Source organism: Leopardus geoffroyi, chromosome C1 (assembly GCF_018350155.1).
Source record: "Leopardus geoffroyi isolate Oge1 chromosome C1, O.geoffroyi_Oge1_pat1.0, whole genome shotgun sequence".
NCBI classification, from domain to species: domain Eukaryota; kingdom Metazoa; phylum Chordata; class Mammalia; order Carnivora; family Felidae; genus Leopardus; species Leopardus geoffroyi.
In genome coordinates this window covers 120,316,716-120,338,301 of record NC_059328.1, presented here as the reverse complement: position 1 = coordinate 120,338,301, position 21,586 = coordinate 120,316,716, and the positions used below count along the sequence as shown (strand labels likewise).

General features: G+C 40.4%; 1 protein-coding gene across 1 annotated transcript; it reads left to right on the top strand.

Moving 5' to 3' along the window:
* The first annotated feature begins 471 nt into the window (after positions 1-471).
* INSIG2 (insulin induced gene 2) lies at positions 472-21,155 on the top strand. Its single transcript, XM_045479555.1, has 6 exons — positions 472-760; positions 7,071-7,469; positions 14,065-14,189; positions 17,636-17,802; positions 17,968-18,067; positions 19,042-21,155. Exons 2-6 carry the CDS (start codon positions 7,226-7,228, stop codon positions 19,081-19,083), a joined length of 678 nt encoding a protein of 225 aa, XP_045335511.1. The 5' UTR covers positions 472-760; positions 7,071-7,225; the 3' UTR covers positions 19,084-21,155.
* The last annotated feature ends 431 nt before the right edge of the window (positions 21,156-21,586 follow it).

Genomic DNA, 21,586 nt, shown 5'->3' with positions numbered 1-21,586 from the left:
TTGTGCTAGGCCCAAATTTCACCTAAAACTTTCCTCAAGGCCATTGTAACCTCATCACATCCACATTATAGCACAACTTCTGACAAAGAGGGGGGGTTACAACATTCTGTATTTTCTCTACTTTGCTATAAACCTCTAAAGCTCTTTCTACGAAAACAACTGTCCCCAAACGGTGTTACCTGATCGAACCTGGGGAACGATTATCAATAAAAACCTTACAAAGTGCTGTGGCATGGAGATGAGTCAAATATCCATTATGTTTTTATGACTTAGTGGGGAAAGGAAAAGCAAAAGCACAAAGATATTGAAAGTCACCGTCCTCGGCGGGAGAACCCGGCGGCCTACGCTCCAGAGCCCTCAATTCCCCTTGGAGCAGAGAGACACGCTGAGGGTCACGCCTCCCAGAGAGTGTGCGTGTGTCAGCGCGCGATTCTCTCACACCGCCCCCAGGGTCTGGAGACTCGTCACAACTCACGGTGGCCTGAGCAGCAAACAACAGCTGACCCAGCCACCTCCCACCGTCTAAACAGTCCACGCCTACCAGCGGCCTCGGATTGCGCGAAGACCGGAAGCCTTTTTGCCCCGTCTCGCGGGCCCACAGACCGGTGCCGGTAGGAACCGGAAGTTCTTCTGCCCCGATCATCGGAGCGCCTCCTCGTCGACGGCACAGGCGCAGTGGAGGTCGGGCGGAGTTGTGGGAGGGGAGGAGGAAGAGCCGGAGGGGGGCGGGAGCCGGTCCCAGAAGATGGCGGAGGCGGGGGTGAGTTGGGGTACCCTTGCGAAGCGCGGGGGACTTGGTGCTGAGGGAAGCGGCCTGGGGAGGGGGATGGCCTTCGGGGAGAGGAACTGCTTGTGGTTTTGCATCCTGGGAACCTTGCTGGCAGATGCGGGTAGCCAGGACCACAGATGGGGCCTGAAGGGCAAGGGGCTCCGCTTACCTGGAGAAGGGTCGGGGAGGTGCGGAAGGGGACAAGCGGGGTCGGGCGGAGGTCATAGGAGAGGCCCAAGCTCCCCGGACAGTGGAAGAGTGTCGGAGAGGAAAGAAGGCTGGAGGACGCCGCGAAGGGCGACCCTGGAGATCTGATGAGGGTGGAGGTCGGCGAGCTGTCAAGCATAGAGCTGTCAGGACTTGGGAAGCTGGTAGCCAGAGAGACTCAGGTTTGGGAAGGGGATGGATCCAAAAGGTAGGTTTTGTAGTAAGTTTGGAATCCGCAGAAAGATGTGTTGATATTGGGTTGAGGAGTGGGACTTTGGCATTTTGGATTGGAATTGGACACCTTTGGAGTAGGCGTGTGGGTAAATGCAGAGAGAACTCTTGTCAGGACGTAGAAGTCGGTTGGTGATAGTTACTGGGATTTTAGGGTTGCTCAGTGGGGATTGGCAATCTGGAAAAGGAAAGCGGTGTGGATGATAGGAGAGGAGGAGGGGGGTGGGGAGAAGTGTGCTAATAAAACAAGGGATCGTGACCCCATGCCCTGTTAGTGTTGGGAAAAAGTTATGAAAGTATGGTGTAGCTCCCTAGACCAGGAAAATATACCACGAAGAGCTTACTATTTTGTAGGATTGATGGGGAGATGCTTTAAGAAGGAATGGGTAGACTGGACAGCTGCGCCACGGAAACTGGCCCAGATGAGTATTGCGATGGAGCTGAAGATTGCAGGGGAAGGCGTGCTCCAGTCCTAAGTACTGGAAAAATGAAGGCAGCCAAGCAGGCAGTGGCTAGATTGTTTTCCAACTTTGGCGCTTGGCTCTGATTGCCATCCAGTGAGTGAAAATGAGTGAAGGGATTATAGGCTCCCTGAATTATAAGATCTCCACAGAAAAATATTAGTCACGTACTCTTCCTGTTTTCCCCCTTTGATTCTTTCTCTGGACATTACCTTGACGAGTGTGATTTGTTGTACTTCTCAGTACACATCTGACATAAAGTGACCAAACAGTGAATCGTGTACATTGGGGAAAGGGGTTGATTCTTTTTAAACTGACAACTGTTGCTTTTATGTGTGGATCGGGCAGTAAAGGAGAGGATAAAATGTAGTTCAGAAATTTGGAGACCAAGTTGTTTTCATCGTTATCAGAAAATTATTCCCAAATGATAGTGTAACCTTTTTAATGACTGAGATTTGACATTTAAAAGTAGTAATGGGATGTGAGTGCTGCCTGATTAATGGTTTCTGTGTTTGGATGTTGACGTAGAAAGGAAAGATGAATCGCAGTGTCTTCAAGGCACACATGTCTGTCTTTCTAGAAGTTTTAGTGTCCCTAGACTATGATTCACATTCGTGTGCTTTTATTTAAGGAGAGTTAAACTTTTGCATTGATGTAAGTGTGTTTTTCTTGATGTTTATGCTTATTCTATGTTGAGAATGCCATTATAATTAAGAGAGCACACGATGCAAAAGATGTGCAGTAGTGATTTAATTTTATTATATGACAGGCAGTCATATACCTGAACTAATGTTTTTCCAGTTTTGATGATTTGTTATTGATGTATCTAAACTATCTGAACTATTTTTCTTTTTGTTCAGTAATGTACTTTATAGAAACTGTAGGTCAGGACTCACGGAAGATTAAAAGCTTTTTATGTACCGTGGGAGATTTTTCTTTGTTAATTTTTGGAAAAAAACCCACACATTATTTTGGTATTAACAGTATTTATCAGTATGACTTTAAAAGCTGCCACTTGTGTGGCACACGGATTGTTTTTGTATGATGTTCGTAGATGGGGCAATGCGGTGAAATGAGAACGAACTGTACGTGAAGCCAGAGTGTTGGGGAGGTGGGGGAGAGCGCTAGTCCTGATACTACCTAGAATACAGTGTTATCATCTCAGAAAGTTACTTAACATTTTTTGTTTTGTAAAATGGGGATTAAATACGCTTGCCTACTTACCAGGATTATTGTTGAGGATCTGTTGAGGGACTGTTCTTTAAATCTTTATACCAAAGACTTCTTCCCTGATCAGCAAATTATTTGTTGAGTAATCTAAAGTTTTCAAATATAGACTTAAAAAAAAAGTTGGTGAAGAATCAAATTTATCGTTGATGTAACAGTAATATTTAAAGTTATAGGTACATTTTGTTTTGAGAAAAAAATTCCAATACGTAATCAGAAAACTGAACTTTACGTAAAAGTAAACAAATTGGGGGATACTTAATTCCAAGAGCTTTAATTTAAATAACTCACTTCCCTGTTGTGTGACTGATACTATAAACAGCATGCTTTTTTTTTTTTTTTTTTTTTTTTTTTTTTTTAGGAACTTAGCTGTTGGATAGTAGGGAGTGAGTGATCTTGTGGAATTTCTTATCCCTTTGATGAGTCTGGTCATTTCCAGGAGTACGCTTTACACATTCGTGGTAGCAAGATCCAGTAGTATAGTCTTGATCTTGTCCCCTCATTTGACCACTTTGGGTCTCATTTGCTATGCTGGTAAAATGAGAAAACTGTTAGATCACTGGTTCTTAACTTTTCTTTTGGATCATCGACTTTTTGAGTACTTGGTATAAATTGTGGAACTCTGCAGAAAAATGCACACACACACACACACACACACAACTTTTTTGTTTTGTTTTGCATCAGGCTGACATACCCCCTAGAATAGAGATGGTCTCTCAGTTCCCTTCTGTTTCTTAAATTTTAGGATACTGTGATTCTAAAGCATTCTTTTATTTTTGTCTCCAGTAATTATATACTATTATATTATTATATAGTCATCAAAGTCTGCTTCTTGGATTTTTAAAATATTAGCTTTTGGGGCGCCTGGGTGGCGCAGTCGGTTGAGCGTCCGACTTCAGCCAGGTCACGATCTCACGGTCCGTGAGTTCGAGCCCCGCGTCGGGCTCTGGGCTGATGGCTCAGAGCCTGGAGCCTGTTTCCGATTCTGTGTCTCCCTCTCTCTCTGCCCCTCCCCCGTTCATGCTCTGTCTCTCTCTGTCCCAAAAATAAATAAACGTTGAAAAAAAAAATTTTTTGAAAAAAAAAATATTAGCTTTTAATTAATTAATTTATTTTTTTTAATGTTTATTTTTGAGACAGAGAGAGACAGAGCATGAATGGGGGAGGGTCAGAGAGAGGGAGACACAGAATCTGAAGCAGGCTCCAGGCTCTGAGCTCTCAGCACAGAGCTCGACGTGGGGCTCGAACTCACGGACCTCGAGATCATGACCTGAGTCGAAGTCGGCCGCCCAACCAACTGAGCCACCCAGGCACCCCAAAATATTAGCTTTTAAAAAACACTCAAACACCAAACAAATACTGTGTTACTTTTAAAGAATGAATACTTTTGGGGTGAAGTCGGAGACTACAAACAAGCATTGCCAGGGAAGGTTGAATAAACATCTATGGCAGAATCACGTAAATAGTTTAGAAAGTCTCTAGCTTGAGGAAATAGTCTGTAGCAATGGTGGCTCATAGTGGGAGGGCACTGCCCTCTGGGGGCATTTGGAAATCTACGTAGGGGCATTTTTGGTTGTCTCAAGTGGGGGAGGGGGCATGCGCTGGCAGTTAGTGGGGACGAGCCAGGGACATTAAGTGTTTTGCAATGCTTAGGGCAGTTCCACACAACAAGGAATTGTCCTGCCCAAAATGCCAGTGCCCTCTGACAAACACTGGTGATTGTGAGCTGAGCCTGGCACAATTGAACAACGCTTTTTAAAGCTGAAGTTATTTTGCTCTTTTGGAAACATAATTCAATGCCACATATGCTTTGCCATTAACTTGCTTTTGGAAAAAGCACAGACATAAACAAATGATTTGCTAGAGGAATTGGGGACACTTAAAATGTATATACACTCTTTGTGCTCGAGTGGCTGTTTTAACAGCAGGAGCTGGGGCGGGTTACTGTGTCTGCTGGAAGTCTGGGAAGTGAAGGAACTTAACACAGTAAACGTTGGTGTTGCACAGTATGCAAACTGGCCATAGGATTTTTTCTTCTTGGAAACATCTTTTCACACCTTGATGTAAAGGACATTTCAAGACATTGGTACACTTACGATCTTTGTGCTATTATACAGTTGCCCACTTATATTGAGAATCTCTTACACTTGAGTTAGTTTTTCCATTTCTATCATCTTTTCACTGACCAAATACCCTTACATGTATCCATGTGCTGAAAAACAAGTCTGAGCAGTTGGGCTGGAATGGGACTCAGGGTTTAGAGGGAAGAGGATGATGGGCTTTGGAGTCCTACCTAAGGTAAAATTCCAGTTCTGATACTGCATGTCATGTGACGATAAGCAAGTTTTGCTAAATCTCTTTGACTTTGTATTTCATTTGTGAAATGAGGATGGTAATACTTAACCTTTGGATGATTTTGAAGATTCGAGCTAACTATGTCTGGCATGGAGTAGGCCCTCCATCAGTGGGTGCTATATCAGTAGTCATGACCATGATGATGATGAAGAATTCTGTGGCTACTGAACACCTTGGCAAAAGTAAAGAGAACATACGGCATGCTAATATGCAGGAAACGACAGCAAGGAAGAGTCTGCAAAAGCGGATCAGGAGGTGTTTTCTAGACTTTTGAGTTGGTATTGGAGTATATTTTCCCATGAATCAGCCATAATACATACTGCTTTCTGTAGTCCTCTAAGCTGTAGAGCTCAGTTATGCTGTAGACCAAGTTAGGTTTGTGAAAACTAGTTTGAGGACAGAACTCCCTCTGTGAGTGTTGGGCACAGAGCTTTGGATGTGGCAGAGGTTCAGGGAAAAAAAAAACGTCTTTTGTCTGTGTTAATCACATGGAACTGATAGGCTGTGAAAGTTACTAGGACTCACAGATATTCTCATTTTCATACTGATTTTTTTTTTTCTTTTAAGAGGAAGAGGGGGAGAGCGTGCGTGCCCATGCGTGTGAGCGGGAGAGGGGCGGAGGGAGAGGGAGGGGGTCCCAGGCAGGCTCCACACTCAGCACTGTGCCTCATGTGGAGCTCAATCCCACAACCCAGGGATCCCAACCTGAGATGAAATCAAGAGTCAGACACTTGACCAACTGAGCCGCCCAGGTGCCCCTACACTGATTATTTCTAAAGTCAGCACCCCCTCCCCAGTACCCAGTTTACACATGGGTTTTGTTTGCTCATAGAATGCATCAGATGTTATTTGCCACGCACAAAGGAAGGATCACTTTGCATCAGATGTTATTTGCCACACACAAAGGAAAGATCGCTTTGGTTAGAGGAACGGATACCTAGACTGATGGTACTGGCACAGTTCTAAGCTTTGGGAGTCAAGAGCCGTGTGGCTCAGACTCCTTAGAGTTCAGCCATGGATTACCCTTCGTTTTCTTCGTGTCCTTTCTTCTGCTTCCTATTAAAGATTTATCACAAAAGCTCCTGGGGTTGCAATCAGGGCTGACTGGGTCCAGGCAGGGGTGGGACACAGCTGTGGCCTGCCGAGGGCAGGCCAGGTCTGGTTTCTGTGCTTGATGTGTCTGTAGGTGAGTGGGTGGTGGTCTGTGTTTTGTAAGATGCTCTTGCACGAAAATTCAAATACATAAGCGTTAAACAGTAAAACAGGTCATGTTGTTCCCCTCGGGAGGTCATCCTCATGAGCAAGTCACATGTTATTGTGGGCATTACACAATTTTCAGTCAGAATATGTTGATCTTATATGTTAATTCTTTTATCGTTTGTAAAGTATACAGATTTTTACCTAAATCTCCAGGCCCATCTGTTGTAACTGATAGGGTTGGAGATTTAGGTAGAAGAAACAGAAACCTGGGTTATAATCTTCCAGACTCTGGTGGTACTGTCTCAGGTACCCTGCTCGGCTCTTCTCCGAGGTGGGGCAAGTTGTTTTTATTATTCACCTAACCTGTGAGCCTCACAGGTCACTTGTTCTGTCCTGGTAAATATATAAATACACGTAAATAAAAAAAACACTTTTTTATTACATCATGCCTAAAAAATCCTTTTTAAGTCACTTCTTATTCAGTAAGTAACTAATTTACATAAATATATAAGCTTGTCATTTCATTATTAGTACTTTGAAATTAATTAGTATTGAAATCAGAAAAATTGCAGGATCACTTATTAGATAAACATTGATTTCTTGTTTCTTATCTCTTGCAGGATTTCTGGTAGGTCCTCTTTTAGGACAAGATGCTGTAACTGTAGGATCACCGGCCTGCTTCGATTCACAGACATTTGGTTTTTCCGCTGGGAAGGCTTTTTTCTTCTTCTTTTTTTTTTTTTTTGTCTTGCCAGTTTACTGAACTTATGAAACCATGGCAGAAGGAAAGACAGAGTCGCCTGGGCCCAAAAAGCGTGGCCCCTATATTTCATCTGTCACTAGCAGGAGCGTGAACTTGATGATTCGTGGAGTGGTGCTGTTTTTTATTGGAGTGTTTCTTGCATTAGTGTTAAATTTACTTCAGATTCAGAGAAATGTGACGCTCTTTCCACCCGACGTGATTGCGAGCATCTTTTCTTCAGCGTGGTGGGTGCCGCCCTGCTGTGGCACAGCCTCAGGTATGTGTAGGCTGCTTCTGTGATGCTTAGAAAGGAAGCAAGCAGGGCACATGAGTTCTGATGTTGTCTGAGCAGGACTTATTTTTCCTGGCTTTAATTTAAATGCAGTACGGCAGACCCGTTTTAAATGAGTGGTTTGATGAGTTTAGGCAAATGCGTGCAGTTATGTGACCCACCACCACAGCCCGTCTGTGGCACATTTCCGTCATCCACGAACTCTCTTGTGCCCCCTTGCAGTCCATTCCCCACCCCCAGCCTCAGGCTTCCACTGATCTTTCTGTCCTTAGATTAGTAGGGACAATGTAATGTAATGTAAATGGAATCACTGGGTAGGTACCAGCATGTCTGATTTCTGTCTGACCTGTGAACATTAAAAACTTAATCCTAAGAGGTACCTGGGTGGCTCAGTCGGTTAAGCGTCCGACTTCGGCTCAGGTCATGATCTCGTGGTCCGTGGGTTCAAGCCCCACATCAGGCTCTGTGCTGACAGCTCACAGCCTGGAACCTGCTTTGGATTCTGAGTCTCCCTCTCTCTCTGCCCCCCCACCCCCACTAGCATTCTGTCTCTCTCTTTCTCTCAAAAATAAATTAACATTAAAAAAAATAAATAAAAAGTTTAATCCTAAAACAAATCTTGCTTGCCTTCAGGTTGAGGCTTTTAACTTCTTAATTTTATCCTTTCTTCAACCCACCTCATATTAAGTCTTACTCTGAGTTATTTTGATGATCATTGTCACTGTTTGGTTTGAAGGGTTGGATCTGTGTGTGTTATGGCCTTGTTTTTGAAGTAGATGAAAACTTTAAAGATGGAGTAGTTGTATTCAAGTTTAAAGCTTCATCTGGGCAATAATTTACTTTCAAAATCACCCAAATTCGGAGCGCTAGGTGGCTCAGTCAGTTAAGCGTCTAACTCTCGGTTTTAGCTCAGGTCATGATCTCATGGTTTGTCGGTTTGAGCCCCGCATCCTGACAGTGTGGAGCTTGCTCAGAATTCTTTCTCTCTGCTCCTCTCTCTCTGCCCCTCCCCCGCTTGAGTGTGTGTGTGCACAAGCTCTCTCTCAAAGTAAATAAATCAACTTAAATTTAAAGCTTCATGTTCTTATTTTTTAGATTTTTGGACATGCTTTCTTCTTGGTATCTTGGTTTCAGATGTAGCTTAAGAATAGAGAATACTTAAAGAGATACGTAAGGTAGATTCTCTTTGCTTAAAAATCGTTATCCTATTTCAGGAGTTATTGTAGATCTTTTTTGGTGGACAATGTGTAATGAATAAGGTGGAGCATTTCAGAAAGCCTTTGTAATGCCGAGCTTCTATAATGGATACTCTTTAGCTTTTTCCAATGATGGAGACTAATAGATTAATAATATAAAAGAAAGTGATAGAAGGGAGCCATCATTGTGTGGTAGAAGAAAATTCTGATCGAGAGAGAAATTGCTTTTTGGAATGTCCACTTGGTGTCTCATAGTTAATATCAGCGACACTTTGCAGTATAATGTAGATCCTTCTTGACTTCCATCCCAGAGCTGGAAGTTGAAGAGAGAGGAGTTAGGTGTGAGATGTTTTAGAATGACCTCATGGAATCTAGTGGACAATTGCATGGATTGAAGGGCATTTTTGTCATAAGGTTCCAGTGTGGTTTATGAATCGATGTCGCTATGACAATATTCACATTAAGGTTTGTAAAGGCAGGGATTCTTAGTGGCCCCAAGGTCATTACATTTTCTGAGAGAATAGGCAAACTAGTCCAAATACAGGAGAAAGCAAAATTATATTTTATCATTCTCTGTCATATCTACTAGCCCTCATATATTTTCTTTTTTTTCATCTAAACTCAAAAGAGAAAAATTAAGTTTTCCCACCATCTTTTTCTAGTTTTTTTTTTTAAGTTTATTTATTTATTTTGAGAGAGAGAAAAAGAGGGAGGGAGGGACAGAGAGAAGGAGGGAGAGAATCCCAAGCAGGCCCTACATTGTCAGCACCGAGCCCAACGCGCTCTGTTCATGTCCTGAACTGTGAGATGACCTGAGCCAAAACCAGGAGTCAGACGCTTAACTGACCAAGCCACCCAGGCACCCCTGGTTTGCTTATTTTCTCCTATGGTATAGCTGCTGTCTGGCTACTAATTGAAGCTCTTTGGGACTTGGAAGAACACATCTTTTCAGGATAGACGAAAGGAAGGTCAGGGGAGAGAAATTCTTATTGAATGCCTCCTCACATGCTAGGCACATCCCTTAACCCCAGGGATGTGTAGGGCAACTTTGGGAGTGATATTTTGGCATTGTGCCTCCTTTGGGGGAATGAGGAACCTGAGCTAAAGAGAGGGTATCCGTGAGCCCAAGGTCTGAGGGCCAGTGAGTGGTGCAGCTAGGTCAGATGTCACATGCTGGAGAAGGGGAAGAGAAAGCTACTCACGCTTCCCTCTCCTCAGGGTGTCTCTTTTGAAGCTTGCAGATGAAGCTCTGGGCTTGGATGGAACATAGTGTTGTGTGATGTACCTTCGTGAGTGGGGGGGTGTGCAGGGGCGGGGGGGGCAAGTGAACTTGACTGAGGTTTCATTGTACCTCCATTAAGGAGAGGACCAGGGGCTGTGTCCTCCCCTGTGGTGTGGGCACTTTTGCCACAAACTCATATTTAGGAAGGAAGATTCCAAATGTTAATGCTGCATTTCAGTCACTTTGTCCCTACTTTCCTTCCTTTCCCCAGCCACTGGGTTTGTCACACTTGCAAACTTCACAGCTCTCCGTTTGGGGTATTTACACTTACATTTCTTGCTTAAGTGTTTCTTCTGAAAGCAGTGCATTCCACGAGGTAACTGGGCAAGTGAAGGTAGAGAGGCATTTGGAAATCTAGATTCCAGTTAACCCTGCTACTGAGTTTGTTGGGTAGGTCATGGTATTTAGTAAATGAGAGCAAAGTACCAGATTTGTGAAAGTTGCCAAAGGTAGAAAATGGATTTCTGCCCCTCCTGCCCCCAATTTTAGGGAAAGTATCAAGGAAATAAAAAGTCAGTGGTATAACAAACATAGCGCGTACAAGTTGACATGCGTTCAAAGTGTGTATATGTTTTTCTGTACCTGTGCTGGAATGCATTTTCAAAACTCTAGGTTCTTAACCATCTTAAGTCAGAAAAACTGAAAATTGTACTTTCATTTTCCTGTCCAACAATATTCATAGATTGAGCTCCCTTCTGGAGGTTCTCCAGAATCACCACTTTCTACATGCAAACCAAAGGGCCCCTGGTTATTTGCTACCTTTCCCTATAACACACAGTGCCGGAAAATTGGCTAGCCATGCTTCTAGAGGGACACCCAGTAGAGAAGTCTGGTAAATTGACTTTGCTCTCATTTTCCTTTTTATGGTTCTCTATTTTTTAATTTAATAATGGCTGGTGTTTCAAGCTGATTAACTTCTCTGTGTGTGCAGTGCGTTAGAATCAGTTAGAAACCTCTTGAATGTTACCGAGGAACATTCAAGCAGGCCCTCTACCAGTCTGATGGGAATTTTCAATGTTTTCCTTTTTGGCTTCTGATTTTGAACTCTGCCTGCTACCCCGTCCTGTGTGGTGCACTTGGTGCTACTGTAGAAGCATGTTCCTACACGCTCTATCTGGTTCAAACCAGGTCTGGTTCAAACTCGATGGCATTATTTCCTGATTCCCCAGTGTCTGCAGGGTGAAGTCTCTGATATGGCCCTTGCCGACTTTTATCTTCCTCTGAGGCTTTCTGAAGCTCCCTTTTTGCTTGAAGCTTACAACTTGCGGGTGATAGTGGGTATTTGGCGATTTCCGTGCTTTTCCTCAAATGCTTCCCTTGGATTAGAAAGCCCTTTCCACACGCTGACCTGCTGAGCGCTGCTGCCTCAGGGCCACCTCTTCTGTGAAGCTTTCCTGAAACCCCAGCACCCCACTTTCCCTCAGCACATGCCAAGAGAGGACTGGGCCCCCACCAGGCGCTGTCAGTGCTACCCCTAACGTATTACTGTATTGAATTGTTGCTGTGATCACTTTGGGGCTGGGATCCTGTTTTGCTCTTTTTTCTTTTCAAATCCCCAGCAAACGTCAAGAATGAGACACATTATGGGAGCTTAAGTATTTATTGAATGGAACATTGCTTATCCTGTAGCTGTTTTCCATGAAAGTCTATCTCGTTCAGTGGCTTTGTTTTTTCAGCCCCCTTTCCTTGCAAAACATTTGATTTCACTGTCCCTTGTAGTGTATCACTGAATTAAATACACTTCCATCCAGAAAACATGATGACTTAATATTGATGTCTTACAAACTTATTCTGGTTTTGGCTTGGTAGGCTGTAACTGCTCCCTGGGAAATAGCTTAAATCTATCCCAAGCAGTGTTAGTTTGCATCAGAGAACCCTGCGATTAAGCAGGACGATGTTTGCATGTAATGTTACACTGGCACGATTTTAATGGTCTCTCTTGTTAGGATAAGAAAGTGGAGAAAGACGAAAAGAGGCCCAGACATATTTCTGCTGAGCTCTCAAACAGTGGAGCCTCACTGATCTGTAGATATTGTGATCAGACTCTGCCATGCCTTTATTTAAAGGGAAGGAAGAAGACATTTAATGGGAAGTGACAGGCTTCCTCGAATTCTCCTTCTCAGGGAGCATCCGAGAACCATGCATACTCAATGGATTTGATTTTTATTGGCAAATCCCAAGGTTGGCAGCATGGCAGTTTAAATTCCTTTTTGTGTTTTTGCTTTCTCTCCTCAGTTGTCTCTCCCTTGTGAGTCTGACATCACATGCATACAAATCTAGTCAATTTTACTTACTTATTTCTTTGCACACACGTCAGTATTCTCTATGTGATAATTCTTTACCTATGGCATCAGCTGCTGAGGAAAATTGACTTGGAATGCCTGATCTTAGTTGATTTTACTCAGCAACAGGCAGAGGGAGGAGAGGGAGAGCCAGAGTGAGGAATGATATGAGCTGTTAGTTTCATGACCCCTTGAGAAAAAAAAAAAAAAAGAGGTAACATTCATTTAGATATATTTCAACTGTTAGGCATGCTTGGTGCCATTTTAATTTTGTAGAAATTTGGAAGTGCTGTCAGTTAATCTCACAGGATTTTAGAGCTGAACCTTTTAAATAGGAATAGGATATGAAAGTTTTAAATTTACTAACAGATTTTGGAGGTCTGCATTGCTGAAATTTGTTGTTAATCTCTTGATGGTCTGTGAACCCGCTATGCTCAGCAAAAGCCTAACTCAGGAGAGCGCTTTCAGATTTGTAGATTAGGACACAGATATATCATTGTAGCAGCTCACCTCCAGATGGTAGACTGCTCCACTGGTCTGCTAGCCTGCGATTTGTGATATTAATTGATTTCCATTTTTCCTTAATGATTGGATGCATCATTTGTTAAGGTATAGCTAGCCACTCCCGGGCCAGGCAGGGGTTCCCGGTCCTCAGGCACTCAGATCTTGGTACAGTAATTTCAAGATACATCATAGGTAGCATTGGGCCTTCTAAACATGCTTTTCAACTATTGTAACAGTTGTGTCTTTAACTTAATGGCAACATATCCATTCTGTTTTTAGGAAGTTTAGCAAATCAAAGCTGCCTAGCTATTTCCTGTTTAATTTAATCTGTAAAAGTACATTTTCCTTATAACTTGCTGAAGACTGTTTTGATTCATTAAGGTCTTTTTTTAATGACTAACTTAGCTTTTAAAATCCTCTCCCATTAAATGAATAAAATGTTGAAGTTTGACAAGTATTTTAATTAAAAATCGGGTGCAAGTATTCTGAGTCTCAATCATAGACATTTTGCATACAGTTATTCATAACTACACACTTAACATTAAAGATGTTTTTTCCAAAACTAAGAAATGTACTAAAATCATTCCTCCTTATCTTTTTAAGAGTAAATTTAAATTTTAACTGAAATTTATAGTTCTTATAGATTATATTTCCTAAGTTTTTTCTATGTGCAGAAGGAGGCTCAAATGTAGATTTCTGTTGTAAGTTTCCCCGTTTTGACAATATGACCTAGAGTCTCATTAGAGGGCCAGGGTGCAGGGGAACGTTGGGACCCAGCACTGGGTGCAGGAGACAAGCTGGAGGAACTAAAATAATCTGTGTAGCAGGACAGCCATCGCCATCCGAACGAGCACGGTGTGTGTAATGAGCTTATTATATGCGTTTACGCTTCTAGCTTTCTTTAGATAGTTTGTGGCATTATATAGCATGTTTCATGGTTATGTAGTTTAGAGAGAACATTGCTTAACTGCCAACTGGTTTGATGCTTTTCAAATCTCAGGGATAGTAGTAGTAGAAAAGTGGCATGAATCATCTAGTGCAAAGTGCTAAATTGTGAATCATGCACTGAAATGGTGCTCTGCCAGTTACAGTTGAGGATACTGTGGTAAGCATTTACAGCGCTTTCTTCAGCGGTGGTATCTTTTTTCAAAATTTTGGGACGTAAGTTTAAAAATATCCGTGATTGATGTTAAGTAACTTGAAGAGCTTTTTAAACAGTCTTTCAAATGGTTATGGGGGTTGTAGCTCTTTTAGCTTAAGTTTTGCCGGTATAGCATTGGAGATGACTTAATTTTTTTTTCTCCTTTTTTCCACAGCTGTGATTGGGTTATTATACCCCTGCATTGACAGGCATCTAGGAGAACCACATAAATTTAAAAGAGAGTGGTCCAGTGTGATGCGGTGCGTAGCCGTCTTTGTTGGTATAAATCATGCCAGCGCTGTATCCTTTCCGCTGTAACAAAATGCATAATCACAAAGCAGCTCCAACAAACCAAAGGTTAAACAGTCCCTTGCAACTTCACTGTTGTCAAACTGTGCTGTGTCTCCTTAGCCAGAAAAAGAATGTGTGCCGTGTTGTTGAAACATCACAGGAGCAGCTGTGGGCTTACAGGGAGGGGTAGAGCCTTTCATTTACATCTTCAGTATCACTTAGAAACTTCTCATGTTTAGAAACTGTGCATGTTTTTCTTAAATTAGCTTACTTCATTACTTCCGTATAGTTTCGGTAACTCTGAGATTGAAACAGGTACATTTTCAAAGGATTTCTTTCCTCTTTTTTCATTTAAGACTTGCCAAGAAGGACATGTTGTGGCTTCATGCTGGCTTCTTTTTTTTTTTTTTTAGTTTGTTTCTAACTTAAGGAACCTGTAATTTTTTCAGAAAAAGTCACACTCATCTATTGGTTCTAATCAATGCCAGCAAACCACATAAATGTTCTTAAAGGTGGCATAATGAAAATATTCAGCTTGGACATTGACCAAAAAGAACTTTTTTGCCTAAGGTACATATTTTTAAAATTTGATCATTTAAAGATTCTGACAATTTATTTTGTGATGAATGAGTATTTTTATTTTTTTGGGTTTTCTTATTTAAAAATCTGTTTAATGTTTATTTTTGAGAGAGAGAGAGACAGAGCTCAAGTGAGAGACGGGCAAAGAGAGAGAGACAGACAGACACAGAATCCGAAGCAGTCTCCAGGCTCTGAGCTGTCAGCACAGAGCCTGACACAGGGCTTGAATTCACGAACCATGAGATCATGACCTGAGCCGAAGTTGGATGCTTAGCCAACTGAGCCACCCAGGCGCCCCTGAATGAGTATTTTTATAGTGTCCTTGCTAGAAGGGTGAAGTGGCCTCTGTTTCCCTTCTCCCCACTGTCTTCTCCCCCACAGCACAGAGAAAAATGTCAACCCCAGAACAAACGTTTTTGGCCTCATAAGGTTTTTATCCTGTCATCCTCACTGCTTCTCTTCTCCCCCACCTCTGACCTTCCTTTGTAAAAGAGAGTCTGGGACATGCTAGTTCAGTCATCCCTTTTTTCTAGAAGATGTGGCTTAGAGAGTGGAGGGGCAGGAGCTCTGGTGCTGGGATGAGCGTGGAATGCGGTCCAGGCTGCCCAGGGTTCCCTCCTGTGGCTCTGTACCAGGCTCAGGGCTGGCAGTTAGCTGGAGAGAGGTGAGGTCACGTGGCAGGTGGATTCCTTGTCTTTTACAGAAAATACTGAGGTATTCTGGAAAGGCTTGGGAGGAGGAATGGAGGCAAGCGAGAGGGTATTCAATTCCACAAACACATCGCCTTTCTCTTCCCAATTGTGTTAGCCCTTAGGGCTCTGTGAATTTGGAAGGCCCTCAGTGGCGGTTATTATTTTGGTTTCCCATTTCCTTTTACATGAAAGAATTTCCTAACATGTTTAGCTTGGTGACATCTTTGAGATTTAGGATTTTATAACAAACAAATCTAGTGATTAGAAGGGTTTAAAAAGATAGACTTCTGGAATATTCTATCTCGAGGACAACTAGAAATCACCCAGTTCTACATTTTCTTTATAAAGATAGTAAGACAAATGAAAGCTGGAGGAGTTGGGTACTTTGCTAAAGCGTTCATACCGCAAGGCTAGGACAGAGCTGAGACCGGATCCCGGAGATCCTGACTCGAGTCTACGAAGGGCTGCTTCTTCTATTCCAGAGCCCTATAAGCGTGTAAGTTCCTCTCCAACTGGTAGATTAGATGGCTCTACTGTAGATGTTTCAGGTGTTTTTGAATAGAGACACTTAAATAGCCTTTTCTGGGATTTAAAAACCTTTATATGTCTAATTTAAATTTTTTGCTTTGGTCATTTTCTTTCTCTGTCAATGAAACACTTGAATATAGCAATTTTTAACTCTTCTGCCTGCCCTTTAAGTAAAATCCAAAATGTTTGCAAAATTTTAGCATAAATTTATAACGTAGACTTGTAACATAATGGTCCCTTAGATTTGAGAAATGACATGATACTATTTTTCAGATTAATGTGTTTTACCTGTTTACCTTATTTTGCTTTGACCCTTAATGAAGTTAATTTAGTTATCATAGGTAGCACTCAGTTAATATCAAATTCTGCTCTTTAAAAGCATGTTTATTGCATAGAAAAATCAGAGCATATAACCTTTTCTTTGGAGTTTTAGGTATAATGCCTGCTAAAGAATAAGGAAGCTTTTCCAGAAAGCATACAATAAACTATAGGTTTTTTTTGTTAAGTCAAGCCTAATCAAGAAATGACCTTGAGGGAGTGGCCAACAATAGCCCTCGGATATTGAGAAGTTAAGCAAACCTGAATTCCAGGTTTTGGAGATACCAGATGGTGTGGTGGGGGAAGGGGGATGGTGGTAAACAACAGGATGTTAAAAGTAAGTAAGAAATAGTTTTGTATGCATTTTTTGAACTTCTTCTCTCTTCTCTAGTTGCAGCATGGCCAGTTAGCTAGGCGAAATATCTAGTCTCCCCTGGGGAGCTGGATATAGTGCCAAGATGTGGCCTTTGGGACATGGATAATGCCCTTTTAATGATACTTGAAATTAATTCCTTTAGTGTAATCCTCTAGCAAAGAAATGAGAAAATTGAATTTGTAAAGCTTCGTTTTGCCCAGAGATTTTGGAGTAGAAAAGGGCCGTACATTTGTGAACAGATGCTTAAGTAGGTGACGGAAATAAAATATCATTTGAGCAAACTGTCCTATACCAGAAAGTCTCAGGCACCAAAATAGCTTGGCAGGTTGCAAGATAATGTTCACTTCAAGGCTTTATCCTCAACAAATTAAAACTAGAACAGTTGACATAATAGAAAGGGATACTGTGTCCTTGGTACTCTTGTTTCTGAACTGCATTATTATAAAATGTGTCTGTCAGTAAATCATATAGAGAATGTGGTACCCTGTTAAATAGCTGTCAACTCTTCTATTTTCAAGTTCTTGTATGATTCTCAAGTAATTCTGAACCTGTTTGAGAAGTGATATTGGTTTCTTTTTTAGCAAAAGTATGTTCCTTTAGCAATACTTGTGTTCTGAGGCTTCTGGTTACATTTTTAGCCAAGAAAGCCTTTCTCAAATAATGGGTCTGATCTTATAATTGTGACTGTTAGATAGAGTGCTATTTTTTTTTTTTTTTTTTTTTTAGGAATTACAGGTAGGTGGGATCTATTAATGAAATTATCATGTGCTCTGTGTATCTTTAGTAAATATCAGAGAGAGTTAGTATCACCCAGTGTCAATATGTTGTATGAAAAGACTGACCACGCTCTGGAATAACCAATCAATTCCCGTCCCAACAGTAACATCTCTTATTTTAGAAAAACGAACAGGTGGTGTTATGTGGCTACAAGTTTTAAGATGATTCTTTAACACAGATCTCAGAAAGTGGATTTTGATAACAACATACAGTTGTCTCTCACACTGGCTGCACTCTCCATTGGACTGTGGTGGACATTTGATAGATCTAGAAGTGGTTTTGGCCTTGGAGTAGGAATTGCTTTCTTGGCAACCTTGGTCACTCAACTGCTAGTCTATAATGGTGTTTATCAGTAAGTATTCTTTTTGGTGCTTGTTTCCTAAAATAAATGACAAATGATTTCAGAATTGAGCTTTTAAAAATGGGTTAGCCACTTTACAGAGTAACAGCTTATTTCCATTAATAAGTGTCATTGTACTTCCTCGGTGGGTTGTTAAAAACATTTCTATTATTCTAGATATACATCTCCAGATTTTCTCTATGTTCGCTCTTGGTTACCGTGTATATTTTTTGCTGGAGGCATAACAATGGGAAACATTGGTCGACAACTGGCAATGGTAAGCTGATGCTTATTTCATCTGTTATTGAGATGGGAGACAGGTCTTCTCCAAACCAAGCATACTAGAAGTCAGAGGAACCACTGGACAGAAAAACTAAAATGTGTTACGGATAAGGTGCTATGACTTATCCTCTAATTTTAAAAAACTAATCTATAGGTTTCTACTCCATCAAAGAGACAATTTTAAAGGTGAAAAGAGACATGACTAGGAACTGTGTTGCTTCAGTGGTTATAAATTAGGACCATCTCTGGCAAATCAAGGTGTTTGATCATTTTAGTTAAAAAGAAAAAGGACACTGTCGATAACCCCAGTCATAGATGGCAAGGGTCAGACAGAAGCATTCAAGGGCCACAGCAGTTTCATGAATAAGTGCTGTCACTTTTATCGTTGTAGCCAGCTAGGCGAATTGAGTGGCTTATGTTACAGTCGTTTTAATAATCTAGCCACCCAGTTATCTTAAGCCTCCTAGTTTCCTTTATTTTGAATTGTGGGTGTACATCTATAGCTGTACTTTTAAAATAACTGTTTTGACCAGAAGATTTTGCTAATGTCACAGATTTTTTTCCTTGAAATTGTAAAGCTATTTGAGAAAATATTATCTGAATTCACTGTATCAGTCCTGTCATTAAGTTCATGACCTTTCCTTTGCTGATTCACCTTACTGAGCACTCAAAGAAACCCATTCTGCTTCCTTTCATGTTGTAAGATTGATCTGAATCATACTGTTGTTATTTGCTTGAAATGCAGTAACCTTGTCTTTTGCCTGCATTTTCTATGTCTCCTTTCACTTCTAGACTGTGAACTTTCTTTTTCCCTATCACATTTGTCATTTAATTCAAATCATCGCATAACTCTCAGATTCTTTGGCAAATAAAGTGGGCATGTGTTAATAAAGTATTAATTTTTAGTTTATATGGAAATTGGTATCCCAAATCTTATCTGTTAACCTTTTAACCTTTTAATTTTTACAGTATGAATGTAAAGTTATCGCAGAAAAATCTCATCAGGAATGAAGAAGGCAAAAATATATCTTTTGTACAGAAAAACAAGCTGAAAAGGGCATGATAGCTATACCAACAAAACGTCAGACTGTAAAATTGCTAGGATGCAGTTTTCCCCTTGATTGGTGTATAGGTGTGTGTGTGTGTGTATGTGTGTGTGTGTGTGTGTATATATATATGCATATGTATATACACATATATATGTATATATACACAAGTATATACGTGTATATATACATATATATGTATATATTTACACACACATACATACACACATATGCACATATGCATATACATGCACATACGCATATATTACTGCAATCTGTGATTGCTTCATCTGTAAATCAGTTACAAACCTTTATGTATTTGACTTAAATAACTATAAAATATATATGCACTACATTAAAAACATGTTCATTAATAGATGAAATTTTTAAATTAATTTTTTAAACATACCATATATTGTATCACAATGTTGATGTGCCAAAATATTCTGTTATTGTCATGCAGAGTATAAGAATGCTTGAACTGTTAATAAACTTAGTGAAATAAAATAGGAGGAAAGCCAAAAAAAAAAAAAAAAAGAAAAACAAAAATGGAAAGCTGGCATATTCTCTTTTGCTTACTGTTGTGCCTTTTTATTTTTCTAATCACAGCAGTATGAGCTATGGGTGCCCTAATGTGTGGTTAGTTTCTATTTTAATGTTGTCTCAGAGAGCTTTGGGTGTTTTAATTTATAATGAAAATGAACGTCTGTAGAACATTTTCAAACCTGCATTACTGGAGAGAGTCCAAAAAAGGAATTACACTGGAGGTAAAAGTGTTGAGCAGGAGAGGTTATCAGCATTAAATTGTTTTAAGTCTAATCTGCGAGACTATATATAATTAAAAGAAGGTACCGTTGGGAAATTTAGCTGGAATGAATGTGTTTTAGAAATACAAAAATGACCTTTTACAGTGCCACAAAGTGTTAAATGATATTGTCATTTGTAATACAGAATCCCATTCCTTTTGCACATGGAACACACAAAAAACCCCAAACCGATCAAAACGAAGTTTCTAATTCTCCTGGGTTCTGTAATCTGTTGGGCTCTGTAAAGCAAACCACATTAGCCAGGCTGGGTCATGTGACTGATTATCATTGGAATGCCATCTGGGGAATGGATGAGCACATCACTTTTTAGGTATTCATATGCCCATTAGTGAGTAGTTTAAGCCTGTTTAAGAATGTACTGAGATGGCATATTGTGCATGTTAAAGATCTTGATAACAGTTTTGTGCATCTCCTTCTAATACCTGGAACCATGTAAGTGTGGTTTAAACATATTTTTAGTTAAATTTTTTCCCAGTTTTTATTGATGGCAGTTGTCTGATACAAAAGGGTGGAGCTTTCTGCTTACTCTGTGTGTGTGTGTGTGTGTGTGCGCGCGCGTGCACTGCGTTGAGTGAGAGAGAGGATGTACGTGTAAAAATGTATGTGCATGTGCCCATGCTCTCATAATATGTCAACTAGATATCTTGTAATTTTTGGTTTTAAAACCATTGCTATCAGTCTGAGATCTTGTATGCCAAACTTTAATCTGCTTTTACGTTTTAAGGCTGAAAGTGAGAAAATCCTAAAAGGATTTCATATTGAATATATGTACACAATCTTAACTATAGTGGTGGTAAACATACTACTATAATTTATTATTCTATCTTCCAGATAATGTTATTCATTTAGAACAAATAAGGTATATTTTTAGAATCAACTTTGTAAGCACTATAAATCTTTAATAAGTTATAAGGTCTATGATGTGTTTACTTTGAAAATTGCTGTTAAAAGCAAGATGTATTAAATATATAATTATCATCTTGGTTAAGAGTCTTTTTTTCTTCCCTGTGGTAAATCTTAGAATCTAATACGGATGATTAATTTAATAAAATTAACATGTATGGTTGAATTTGCTAAGAAATAATGAAAGGAAACCAAGTCGAGTGTTATAGGAATTGAATGATTATCATTTTGGAATTCTTAAATTATTTTTAGATCATCTAGAAAACAAGATATTGATGGCAAAAATAAAATTGTTTTGATACTTTGATAAGTATGTGAATATATTGCATCTTTTTTTTGCAATGAAAGAAAGTGGTAAACATCTTTTAACATTGCTACATTGTCATTGCTTCCTTTTATTAAAGTTCTGGAAATTGAATGCTTGAAAACTGAGACTAAATTCTGCAAAAGCACAAGAAAACAGTTAACTAGCCAGAATCCTGCTAATACTTTTGTTATAAATGTATTTCTTTGCATGGAGCGATTTTACCTTTATTAAGGTCACTGGAACCTCTCAGTGGTGCATACTTTCACACATCTTGTATTTTCTAGGTGGAATCCAGACTTGGTCAGTATTAAATACCTCTCTGATCTTGGCTCACAGTGGAGTACAGCTGACCCTTGAAACAATGTGGGGGGTAGGGGTGCTACCCACATCCAGTCGAAAATCCGTGTATAATTGTTGACTCCCCAAAACTT

Excerpts from the sequence above, each read along its gene's own strand:
- INSIG2 (XM_045479555.1), top strand. The coding sequence starts at position 7,226 with ATGGCAGAAGGAAAGACAGAGTCGCCTGGGCCCAAAAAGCGTGGCCCC. Across the intron at positions 7,470-14,064 it reads CTGCTGTGGCACAGCCTCAG|CTGTGATTGGGTTATTATAC; the intron begins GTATGTGTAGGC and ends TTTTTTCCACAG. Across the intron at positions 17,803-17,967 it reads GTCTATAATGGTGTTTATCA|ATATACATCTCCAGATTTTC; the intron begins GTAAGTATTCTT and ends CTATTATTCTAG.